General features: G+C 38.1%; 1 protein-coding gene across 3 annotated transcripts in view; it reads left to right on the top strand.

Annotated features, from left to right (window-relative positions):
• The window catches only part of kcnab1b (potassium voltage-gated channel subfamily A regulatory beta subunit 1b), a 50,001-nt gene that overhangs the window by 14,403 nt on the left and 21,887 nt on the right, over positions 1–13,711 (top strand). For all 3 annotated transcript variants that reach the window (XM_084412560.1, XM_084412559.1, XM_084412558.1), the window contains exons 2-3: positions 3,829–3,872; positions 9,330–9,367. In XM_084412560.1, coding sequence (XP_084268686.1) covers positions 3,829–3,872; positions 9,330–9,367 — 82 coding nt within the window. The remainder of the gene's footprint in view (positions 1–3,828; positions 3,873–9,329; positions 9,368–13,711) is intronic.

Raw genomic sequence — 13,711 nt, 5'->3', positions numbered from 1 at the left:
TTTTTTGTTTTTGTTTTTTATAAACCAATTTTGGATTTTGGATGTTTACTATGGTATTACAATGGTATTTTTACAAGTACTTTGGAGTTCCATTTAAAACACCATGGTACATGAATTTCAGTACAATTTCTTTTTGCTGTGGTGGTACTATGGTATTTTGGAACATACCATGGTACTAAAATTCATGCTCCATGGAATTTATATGGTACTTCCAAAAATACCGTGCTACTACTATGGTAAATGTCTGAAAAACTTCCACTGCCATGGTAATTTTTAAGTGTATGACATCAAACATGGTATTACCATGGCACATGATACACCATGGTACTATGATAGTGTCTAAACTGTGGTACCAACTATAGTTACAATGGTAGAATGCCCAGGAAAACATTCATTTTTATGGTACCATGTCTAGACATATTGTCACATTGTCAGTCTGTTTTGATTTCTGTCTGTGTTCTGTCAGTTAGTTCAGTTCTGTCTTTCTCCGCCCCCTGCCTGTTTGTGTCTGTGGTGTTTGATTGATTGTTAGTTCAGTTCAGGTGTGTCTTGTTCATTTGCTCTTCAGTTCTGTCTATGTTTAACCCTATGTTCTGTCTGGTTCTTTGTCAGCTCTTAACATTGCATGTTTAAGTTGTTCTGAGATTATTTTGTCAAGTTTGAGTTCGTTTGTTAATAAAACTGCTGCACGTAGATGCTGCTTCCTCCATCTCTGCAACCGATTGTAACACATGGTGATTCTGTATTTTTGTGTTGTGTGTTTTGAGCATCCAGTCAAAAAAGGAAAAAAACCTGTTGTGTTCCTACACGCAGTCATGTACATATACAAACAAATGAGACCTGCTTTCCTGTCATGACACATCTGTTCTTCACACACCTTCCTCTGAACATTGTCAGTGAGACGACACATACCGTTTCCATTGGCTTGCTGAGGCATTTCTGAGCTCTTCTGTCATACAGTCTCTCAGTTCTTCAGCTCTCTGACTCCGCTCGCTGTGATGAGGAAGGATCCGTTGACACCCAACAGCATGTGTGTCTGCTATACCCGGAAAAAAGACGCACTCCCCCATCACACGGAGAAAAGGGAGTTTTAAATTATATATGTCTGCTGCAGCTGAGAATGTGCTGTGCTTATAATGTCACACAAACTAATAATGGCTCGGAAAAAATATAGAGTGGGAGATGATGTTTGGGCGACATGCACCAGCTGCATCAGTGTGAAGGATGAAGCCACCTTTTATAAAGACAACAGATTTGTCTTACCTGAAAAGCTGACTTGACCTGCAGGAATAAGACAGAGAGATAAACTAGATCATAATCTTTTAATTTGGTTTCATTCTTACTCGGATTACTTAAGGGTGTTGATATGCAAAAATTTGGAGACAGGTTCGTTTGGAAGGGAAATGTGAACTGTCTGTGCTGAATTGGTATTCTCATCGTAAACTGAAAAACGTGCTGGGTGTCCGGAAGCCAAAATCAATGTTCTTGATTTCCCTCCAAATGCATGCTAACTTGCTTCCTGTGAGGCAATGCACAGCTTCACAAATACACAGAAATATTCAAGTACCATATCTGGCTGTTCCTCCTAAAATAATCCCCCAAAATGAAGAAAACCCATCTTGATGGTCTTATTACGATGCAAAATCCGGTTTTGAGGCTGGCAGGGTTAGATCCAGACATCAGGAGCTGTTGCTCTGGTATTTTTAACTAAAAAAAGAAAATGTGAGTGGTGTTGCTCGTTCAGAACCCACCACCATGATATTAAGGTGTTGTGGGTGGTTGTCAGGATGTTTGCTAAGGCGTTCTGAGTGGTTTTTAGTGCTTTGCTATGCGGTTGCTTGGATTCTTTGGGTGTCTTGTGGTCAATAACAATAACTCAGGTCTCTACTTCAATGCAAGTTTATGGGATTCAGAACCCACCACCACGATATTAAGGTGTTGTGGGTGGTTGTCAGGATGTTTGCTAAGGCGTTCTGAGTGGTTTTTAGTGCTTTGCTATGCGGTTGCTTGGATTCTCTGGGTGTCTTGTGGTCAATAACAATGACTCAGGTCTCTACTTCAATGGAAGTTTATGGGATTCAGAACCCACCACCACGATATTAAGGTGTTGTGGGTGGTTGTCAGGATGTTTGCTAAGGCGTTCTGAGTGGTTTTTAGTGCTTTGCAATGCGGTTGCTTGGATTTTCTGGGTGTCTTGTGGTCAATAACAATGACTCGGGTCTCTACTTCAGTGCAAGTTTATGGGATTTTTCATCTACCGGTTGAAAATTGTAAGTTCAATCACATAGAAAAGCAATATCACACCTCTCCTCAGCAATCCACATTATTTGAAGTGTCATTTAGTTCTATAGCACAAACAAATTACATCAAAGTTTATTACTTCAGCGTTTGATTATGGATGGATGGATAGAACAATGGATGGATGGATAATGAGATGGATAGATAGATATATGGATAATGGGATGGATGGATGGATGGATAGTATCTTTTCCTTCAAACAGTAAAAGAAACCGCACTTAGTCTACATGTATTTATCATAATCACAGGATAAAAGCAAATGTTTAAGCAATCTGAGGACAGTAACAGTGAATCATAGACCAAATTGATGATATTTAATCTGTGACTCAGTTGGGCATTAAGAGGACGCCACATTTCAGAGTAGAGGAAATTTTAATGATAGGGGAGTGGAAAGTGATTGCTGAGGTATTACTGTAGATTGAAACCAAGGCCGCTGTTAAAGTCACATTCACACCCTGATGAATAGAGCTGTAGCTAATGTATTTTATATTATAGATAATAAGATGATCTAAATGGGAGGCTCAAGCCATAAAAAGTGTAGATCCAAGACTTTGAGGCATAAATACCAGCCAGCCATTTTGTGCGTGTGCATTCACGTGTACTTTTTTAAAGGTATTAAAGAGTTTTTGTTCTCTGGTAATAGCTATCTTAAATCACCGAAGTGCTATAAGAGTCACAGCGGTCTCTGTGGATCAAACATTCAGTTGTCATCTGCACTGAGAGAAAATTAAAATGGTTTGCTCTGGGTCTTATTCACATGGACCTGAGGTCATGAATGTTTTTTTTGTTTTTTGTTTTTTTTAACCAAATAGCAGAATTTTTTTAAACAGTTAGGACCTTGGTGGCCTTTTAAACGTTTTATTTTCCTTTTGAAATAAAAGTGTTCAGTGTACTATGAAAATATCTGTGCAGAACATTTCAACTTGTATTTATTTATGTAAATGTCACAGTTCAATGCTAGGCTGAAGGATGTGTCAGCACTCCAAAGCTCTTCTGAAAGTTTTAAAGATTTAAAAATATAAATAAATTATAATATTTCAATTAAATAGATATTTTGAATTATAACTCTGTTCATTTATTTTTTACTGTTATTCCAATTCACAATTACTTTTTTAACTTATTGTGGGTGTGGCCAATTCAAATTCCCACTCATGAATGGAGACGGATTTTTAATTTCAGAATTTTGCCCATCCCTGTATTGCAATAGTAATAATATTTGCACAAATTATATTTATATTTTATATTTATGATTATGTAATTTTTTGTATTCTGCTCAGAAAGGAAAGCAGATGTTCTGTGGATTTATACTATTCACCAATCACCATCCAAATCAGTAAACTCTAAACTGAAGGAACGCAATGAGCTTTCCTAAGCCTTATCCAGAAGTTGTTGGTGTTTCTAAGAAGATTTCACATTAATTTAGCACATTTATTTTAAGGAGACACCCAAAATAAAATAAAACAGGCATGTCTGAAGTGAAGACACTTGAATGTTATGTCCTTGGTAACAGATTTCTCACTTTCTCCACAGGAATCTTGGGAAGTCAGGACTGCGAGTGTCATGCCTTGGACTTGGTGAGCATTTTTTGATTTATAAACCAGCAGCCATAAACCATAAACACCAAAAGGTCACACTGACAATAAGTATCATAGATCTTTGATGCACAAGTGCAGCCAACATTGTGTGTTTGAAGTCACATGATCTTGAAAATGTTATCCTCCATCCATTCATATTTAATTTATCATGAATTAAAACACAAGCTCACTAATTGCCTCACACACTCCACACACAGCGGGAGAGTGATGGGTTGACGCTTAATTTATTCTCTTTTTTCTTTTAGTTTACGGTTAGATGTTTTCATTCACAAGACTTGTGAATGGAAACATAATGACTGTATAAATCAGTTTTGAGATAAAAACACGCAGTGGCTTATATAGCAGCCGTTTCTAATGCTGCGGGGCTCCAGGAAACCATGCAAGAGATCATGCAGTTTATTCCAATCTGGCCGTTCTATATTTATCACTACAAACTAATGCAAGATACACAAGAAAATTACAGCAGTGTCAGTTCTTGGTCTGATGTTCTGCTCTCATTTATAAAATGCAAAAATTTGAATGGTGTATTGAAAATGTTATGTTTTGTCTCCAAGAGCAAACATATTTTTCCCAAATTGGTTTGGTGTGGACTGAACTAGGATAAGTGAGCTGGATTTTATTGTTGTCATACTAAAGGCTTTCAGAAAGAGCACTGAGGAACAAACAGCTGCTATTTCACCATTAAAAAAAAAAGAAAAAAAAAAGCCCTGGGCTTATCTGCACAATCCATTTCCAAATGGTGTCTCTCTCATCTTAGATAATAATCTTCCTCGGTACGAGTCTTTCCTCCATCCTGCATCTAAATATACACTGCCGTTCAAAAGTTTGAGGTTACTAAGATTTTGAAAAAAGTTTCTTATGCTCAACAAAGCTGCAACTATTTAATCAATGACACAGTAAAAACAGTAATATTGTGAAATATTATTACAATTTAAAATAAGAATTTTCCATTTTAATATATTTTAAAATGTATAATGTATTTCTATGATGGCAAAGCTGGATTTTCTGCATCATTACTCCAGTCTTCAGTGTCACATGATCCTTCAGAAATCGTTCTAATATTCTGATGTGTTGCTCAAGAAATATTTCTGATTATTATCATCGTTAAACTCATCTTTGATGAAAGTTAAAAAAATAGAATGTTAACTTAAAGGGATACTCCACTTTTTTGGGAAATAGGCTCATTTTACAACTCCCCCAGAGTTAAACAGTTGAGTTTTACCGTTTTCGAATCTATTCAGCCGATCTCCGGGTCTGGCGGTACCACTTTTAGCATAGCTTAGCATAGATCATTGAATCGGACAAGACCGTTAGCATCTCTCTCAAAAAAATGACCAAAGAGTTTCGATATTTTTCCTATTTAAAACTTGACTCTTCTGTAGTTACATCGTGTACTAAGACCGACGGAAAATGTAAAGTTGCGATATTCTAGGCTGATATGGCTATAGGAACTATACTCTCATTCCTGCATAATAGTCCAGCAGGCGTAATGATATGACGCAGCGCCTGAAAATAGGTCTAATAGGTTAGACAAACTTAGTCCCGGTCACGTTGGAAGTTACCGAGCTGGGGACTATTTTCAGGCGCTGCGTCATATCATTACGCCTGCTGGACTCATGGTACGGCAGCAAAGTTTCTTGATTATTACGCAGGAATGAGAGTATAGTTCCTAGCCATATCAGCCTAGAAAATCACAACTTTACATTTTCTGTCAGTCTTAGTACACGATGTAACTACAGAAGAGTCAAGTTTTAAATAGGAAAAATATCGAAACTCTTTGGTCATTTTTTTGAGAGAGATGCTAATGGTCTTGTCCGATTCAATGATCTGTGCTAAGCTATGCTAAAAGTGGTACCGCCAGACCCGGAGTTCGGCTGAATGGATTCGAAAACAGTAAAACTCAACTGTTTAACTCTGGGGGAGTTGCAAAAAAAGTGGAGTATCCCTTTAACTGTCACTTGTTAAATTTAATGCATCCTTTAGTATTATTTTCTCTCTTTTTTTTTAAATCGCACTGATCCCAAACTTTTGAATGCTAATGTAGAGGAAAAAATTACATGAAAAAATAAAATACGAATAAAGTTGTTCCTTGTTGTAAAATTTTACTTATTTAACAACATCCAGGTGGATTGTTAAATATTAATTGTTGACTTTCACTATTATTCGCTAACAGACCAAGTTAACATTGATGAACTTAGATTTGCTTAAATTTGTTGCATTGAAGTTGCTGTCAGCAGAAATCAACAACTTTTAATGAAAGTGAATAAAATGGACTTGAGTGGCTTTTGGTGTTATTTACATGCACTTTCTGTATTATTTTAATACCTGATTAACTGAGTATACAAATCAGCAAACAGAGCAAACATGCTCACAAAAGCTGTGCTGAATGAAACTTGCAACTTGTTTTGTGAATAAGGCTTTAAACTACCAAGAGCTTAATTTCACGCCTGCTTATTCACCGACGATTAGTGATTGAAATGCAGGTTTTGGTGCTGAAATACTTTGCAAAAGTGCTGCAACTCACCCTTCATTGCTTGTAGCTGTTATTTTCCTGAGACGTCAGAGGTCATTGCTTCAGGTCGGACATCGCAAACATTAGCCACTTGGTCAAACGCTGCAAGAGCACTGCAGGCTGATAAGATTTCAGTGCTTCAGACATGCACTTTACTGAATACATGAGGACAGCTTTCAGTGGAAACCACCAAAGCAGCAGTAATTTCTTGTATAGGCTTGTGTGTGCATATGTGCATGTATAAATGTATGTTCATTCATGTGAGTCAGTAGTGTTTGCTTAAAGACTATGATGGAAGCACAACAGTGACTGTTTATTTTTGTACTAATAGTAATAATCTAAAATATATAGGTATAGTAAATATCACTCTTGGTACACTTCAATATTTTAGTGAATAAAAGTCTAAAATATATATATTACGTTTTTTCATTTACTAATGTAAATGAATATAAAAAATCTAGTCAGTCAGATCTAATGCAGTAATGTGTGAGGAGATCCAGGATTAGGCGGAAAGATCCTGTATTCCCTTGTTTGTCTCAGTTGATGAGCTGCCGAAGACCCTGGTGCACACCGTTGCTCACAGTAGCTGTACGCATAAAGTTATCTGGCAGGATGAGGGCTGTTACGTCATGTACGAAACACAAGAAAGGCGCCAAATGCTTCTTATAGCTGCACAGGTGTCACCAAGGGAACGTAACACTCGCAAACGCCCACACTATTTCCTCATTTATCCTACAACCCATGGGCGCTTGATCGCCATGGGAACAGCTGATCAGCCCCGACGGGTTCCCTCACCCTGAAACACAGTCGGGTGTTTCTTCGAATGTCAACTGATCCCATATATTTGAAGCCCAGGACACCAGTGCTTGCTGGAGAGATGCTCATCCCGCAGCGGGGTGAGTTTTAGGGTGATAGTAGATGATTCTGACAGGGATGTGGGGCAGTGACTGCAGAGTCTTACCCTGACAGCAATGAATCATGGGTGCTTTAGACTGCCAGCAGTGTGAGTCAGGCCAAGAATAACAGAGCCCTCAGGAAATCCTGGGACAGATTTTCCCAAGAATCAACCTCATTTTTATCTCTTTAGCCAAATGCTGTACTAAAGTATTGAAGCATTTATTTGTTTATTTTTGATGGTTTCAATTTCCCTATCAAATATTCAATATATATGAATACTTTGATTTAGAAAGGACGCATTACATTGATCAGAAGTGACAGAAAAGACATTTAAAATGTAACACAAGATTTGCTTTTTAAATAAATACAAAGTTCCGTCATGAAACTCTATATGATAGGTCCTTAACTCAATTTGGTAGCGATGGCATCATTATCTACATAGCGCAGCTGATAGGTTGCTGTGGCATCAGTGGCCAATGAGCTGTAGCTCAACATTCACAAATCCTTGCAGGGTTTGTCTGCAGCACACTTTCAGAAACCCTCCACCTTCCCCAGCTCCACCTGTGTAGATCCACTATATGAGGGTTATTTCATGTATGTTATATATGTGCAGCAGCAGCAGCAGCATGTCTGTGAATGTATTGGCAGTAGCAAGTCTCTGTACTTGCTCTGCAGCAACAAAAGCAGCAATGACCAACATCAGCATCAGCTGCAGAAGCGTAGCAGATCTATTTCCGCCAAGACCAAATACATTAACATTGCCAAATCCATTACCATCCCAATCTCTCTGAGAGTTGTCATGACAGAAATGCTCTTTTTAACTTTCTATTCATTAAAAGAAAAATTGTATCATGTTTCCACAAATTATAAGCAACACTGCTGTTTTTAACATTGATAAAAAGTTTATTGAGCACCAAATCAGCATATGATTTCTGGAGGATCATGTGACATTGAAGACATGACAGCTGAATATTTAGCTTTGCCATCACAGGAATACATGACATTATTAAAATAGAAAATAGTACCTTTAAATTGTAATAATATTTATTGAAAAAACATGAAAAAATTTGGAAGTGAGTTTTAATGTTTCGACTACCCTGATTTCTTAGGATTATTTATGATATTTTTACATTTCACAACTGCAAAAGCTAATAACCTTATAAAGAACTGGAAAAGTAGTCAAAATTCTTGCTATTTAATAAGATGGTTAAAATACGTACATACATTTATCTGATGCTTTTCATCCAGAGAGACTTAAAAGACAAATAAATAAATAGTTTTTATAAAAGCTTCCCAAAAAAGAACACCATTATTATGTCATATTGAATTAAATCAATAGGGAAATGTTGATTTGTTTACATCAATATGGAAGTGAAATGTATAGCCTACATCAAGTCCACTGAACAACAATGAAGTTTAAGGAAATGTCACTGGCCTTTTTTTCTTAAATTCTTCTTTAACTTGTATTATTACTGTAAAACATTCAGATTCAGGTCTGTGTTTCCTTCTAATGTGTTTGAAGGTTTCAGTGACAGGCACCAGACCAAATAAATTAAACTCTGCATGGAATACATTTACATTTATTCATTTTCCAGACGCTTTTATACAAAGCGACTTACAAATGAGGAATACAGCAAGCGATTCATCGTGAAAAGGCAAACAAGAAGAAGAGTGAAAGATAGATTTTTTTTTTTTTATGATGAGGTTAAGTGCTCACTGAAAAGATGATGAGTTTTCAGCTGTCTTTTGAATGTTGTCAGGGATTCTGCATTCTGGATGAAGTCGGGGAGATCATTCCAGCAAGGAACAGTGAACGAAAATATTCTGGAGAGTGATTTTGTGCCTCTCTGTGATGGTACCACGAGCCATCGCTCATTTACCGATCGTAGGCCTCTGGTAGGGATGTGGATGAACGACGGCATCACAGAGAGGCACAAAATCACTAATATTAATAAACTAACTCACTGGATAACTCTGACTCATACTCCCTCCCTCTCTTTCTTTCAATTTCTTTCTCTCTTTCTCAGGCACATGGGTGACATTCGGGGGGCAGATTTCAGATGAGGTGAGTATTTCAATTTTTATATTTTTATATTCATAACCAGCAATCAGCAATCAACAGCAATTAATCTATAGATTAAACACTATATTTACTCTTAATAAATAATTTTGTAACCTAATTTAATAGGGGGCTGAATCATCTGTTTTCACCCACAATTCCCACTTCTAAATCCACTTTAGCCATAAGCACAAATTGGGTAGAGTTAGTCGAGATAAGCCTGTTTTGTGTTGACAGCCTTGGCAGAGAGGAAGGCTCGTAGACACATCATGCTGTGGTCTTCCTCATTATTCAAACAATAACATCATTCTGCCAGTGTCCCTTTCTGACACTCACCCAAGGCAAATGCACATAAATACTAGCGGTTCATAATAAAAGTCCCTGTGGCAACAACTTCCACGACAAGCCTGTCTCTCCCCAGAGGCGGAGTCTCCTCTTTTGTCCAGTCATCCCTCTTGTCCAATCAAATTATGCGAGATGCGGATGTCCCAGTTCGGTCCCCTTCTCCACATGTCATAAGTCATCTCATCAGCAGCTGAACAGACGGTTTTCCCTTATCGGCCTGCTAATATACAACTACGCTGACAGAACGGATCACTGTCACTCATGCTGGCTGACAGCTCTCCATCAAAGACAGCGAGAGAGAGAGACTGATGGTTTTAACCACCATTTCAACTGTTCTTTCGTCAGAAGATCAAACTCTGACATGAAGATCATTGTATCATTGCAGCAGTTACACAAGAAAAACAGATTTTTTTTTCATTTTGATTGTATTACTATTTGTTATGTTGAATTCATGTTTATAAAAAAAGATGCTGCAGAGTGTGACGTCGTATCACGACAGTGTCCATTGAAATTCCTTGTGATCAAAGTCTAGTGTGACCGCGGCTTAACTGGCTGTTTACGCAGAAACTTGTTGTGCTAGACCAGGGGTGGGCAAACTTTTTGGCTCAAGGGCCACACTGGGTTTTAAAATTTGACAGAGGGCCGGCCCAGTAGCAGATTATGAAACACGATCTCATGAAAGTGCGTATCTATACCACAAATTTTATTTCTCGTGCCATTTATACGCCAAAAAATATTTTTTTTTGCGTGCATATGCTGCGCACTGTAAACCCCTTGGTTAGGATTAGGGGTGCTGAATGCGTGCCTATTACACGCCCTTAAAGGGATAGTTCGGCCAAAAATGAAAATTCTGTCATCATTTACTCACCCTCAAGTTGTTTCAAACCTGTATGAATTTCTTTTTACTGCTGAACACAAAAGAAGATATTTTGAAAAATGTCGGTAACCAAACAGTTGTTGGACCCCATTGACTTCCATTGTAGGAAAAAAAAAAATACTATGGAAGTCAATGGGGTCCATCAACTGTTTGGTTACCGACATTTTTCAAAATATATTCTTTTGTGTTCAGCAGAAAAAAGAAATTCATACAGGTTTGAAACAACTTGAGGGTGAGTAAATGATGACCGAATTTTAATTTTTGGGTGAACTATCCCTTTAAGTGCGTATCATATGCACGCGAAAACTGCGTTTCATAAGAACTACAAATACAATTCGTCGTATTCGCACTTTCATGAGATCGGGCTGAGCAAACACATTTACGTTGTGGCAACGTCTGCGCGAAATTCAACAACTGAGAGACGACATTCTGACAATACATTTTTTTATGCTAAATATCCCCATTTAGCATGTTATGTTTTGAGGTTAATTTTTAATTAGTCAGATGTTTGATAATTATAGCCTATACTTTTTAAATATTGTTTATCCAAGTCTATGCGTGCACCAACAGTTGCTGTCTGTTTGGTTTCCATGGTGACGCGTCTAGCTTGTTACGTGACACACCGCAGCCACAACAGCGCTGAATGAATGATGATCTGCTTTTATGTCATTTTTCCTTTTTTACATTTGTTAGCTGTGGCATGAAATATCTGATATTCCGATTGTCAAATATATGCAACGCAATATATATATATATATATATATATATATATATATATATATATATATATATATATATATATATATATATATATATATATATAACGCAAAGTATTGCAAGAAAAAGGCTAAATGAATGCGATCTTTAGATTTTTTTTTTAAATACTCGACGGGCCGGATTAAACAGCCTAACGGGCCGTATGTGGCCCGCGGGCCGTAGTTTGCCCACCCCTGTGCTAGACGGATGTCTTTGACCGTCGCGTTCGCATCTTGCGTGTTGTTCAGCGTCTCATCGATGACACAGTGTTCTAAAAACTCGGTTCTCAAGTTAAAAGAAGTTTAACTTTTAAAAAATGCAAGACTTTGCGTTTTTCACATTCCACTGCCCGCATCTCACTTCAAATACAAAACAAAAAACAAAAGGGTTAGACAAGACAAGACAAGACAAGACACAAGACATATTTTTTTAGTCTGACTTATTTTAATATGAACACTACAGGCCCAATTATACACCCGGCTCAATGCATCGCCAGGCGTGATGCAACTGTTTTCTTGCTAGTTTCAGCCCGACGCAGTTATCATTTTCACGTCCTGCGCCATGTTGTTAGCAAATGCATTTGCGCCCATCTGTTCGTCCATGGGCATGATGGTCTGTTCAGGTGTGTTCAGGCGCATTGTTGGCGCGTTGCTATTTTGAGGCAACTGAATCCTGGTCTAAAGGCGCAATATTTTTTTGGTTATTTTAAGGGCACATTGTGCCTCACATAATATGAGCCTATAGGCGAGTGCACAACGCACGTATACTGCTTATTACACACACAGGGCACACAAACATGCCAAATATTAAAAATAAAAGGATTACAATATAAAAGATTATTATTGTGTACATAAAGATATGGTGGAATCCGGCTTGTCCTGTTGATGGTCTGGCTAGCGCGCTTTAACCTTGTGCACGAGCAGATCCGTTTCCTCTCTGGGAAAGCGTTCAGTCTTTCCGCTTGCAAATTCCGCCATGCAAATAGCAATCCGCCATGGCGTGAGCGCAACTGGCTTTTAAAGGTGAACTAAGTAACTTTTTTACCTTAACTGAACAGCTTCGGAGTCATTGGAATGGTTATATTACTTATTTCGGGTTGAATGGTGGTCGTTTCGCACCCCCCTGGTGCCCGTGATCGGAAAACCCGCACTTGCAACTTTGAACCGGCGGGCCGCCGGCTGCCGCGTCAGGAAGTATCGCGTGATATCAGGTCTCGCGATGTAAACAATTGCTTTACGGCCAAAAGAAATCTGCTCAAATGCTGTCATTATTGCGCTCCCTCACGCTGTCCGAACCTGAATGAAGAAGACGTTTTAAAGAATGTCCCATCTGCTTTGATGTCGTTGATCTACTAGCCTCTGGTGTCTGAGAATCACCAACGAGTTTTTACAACAGTGTTGTCAAATATCTATTCCGAAGCTGTGGGGGGAGCTCTAGAGAGAAACCTGCAAGCAAAAAGCGAGAATACAGCGTAGAAATCCCGAAACTACTGAGCCCCGCTTTAAAGGGAATGGAAGATGAGACTCTGTTTTTTTGCACGTTACGCCCAAAGCAACCCTTTTAGACCATGCGTCGGGTGCTCCGACCATTTTTCCCATCGTTAAACTAGCAAAAGTGGATTCGGACATGTACTATGTGCACTTGCGCCGTGCGCTTTAGACCATGAGCTTAGATTGTTAAAACAGGGCCCAATGTCTTGTGTAAGATGCTGCAAATTACGCTAGAACAATAGTCAAAGACATCCGTCTAGCACGTGTTTACATAAAAAACCCCATGAAAAAGTACTGCAGGGAAAAACACAACGCAGGGAAGTGGAATGAAAAAAAAAAAAACACTTTTTAAAAAAAAGTTGATTTTAAACCTTATCTTAACTTGAGCACTGTAGAACACCATGTCTTATGCACAACGCTAGAGCTGAGACATTTATTTATTTATTTATTTTATCTTATGTCAAACTCTTTTGTCAAACGCGTCCATCTAGCACCTGTTTACATAGAACAACAATGAAAAAACTGCAATGGATCGCAAAATCGCAAACGTTTCAAAATAGTAATGATGACTTGTGTGTCTAATAGCTTGTGCTGTGAAATCTTGAAGATAGTTGTGACATTGCAGTGCAGTTTAATTTATCACACCCTACGTCACGACTAGCTGTTGTCTTACTATTTATAAAATGATGAGCACAATTTTTTAAAGGATACATTTACCAAGCATCCATGCATAATATTAATCTTGTGTTAATATGCACATGAATGCCACTCTGTTCATCTGTCTGAAAATCTGTCCATAAAGACATGCATTCTTTTTTCAGCATCATGTGACAAACATCTGTGATGTGTACAGAATGAAAACACTGTCAGATGCTGTTAATT

The sequence above is a fragment of the Rutilus rutilus genome (assembly GCF_951802725.1).
Source record: "Rutilus rutilus genome assembly, chromosome: 6".
Taxonomy (NCBI): domain Eukaryota; kingdom Metazoa; phylum Chordata; class Actinopteri; order Cypriniformes; family Leuciscidae; genus Rutilus; species Rutilus rutilus.
Note: the sequence above shows the minus strand (reverse complement) of the source record. Positions and strands in the feature narration are given on the sequence as shown.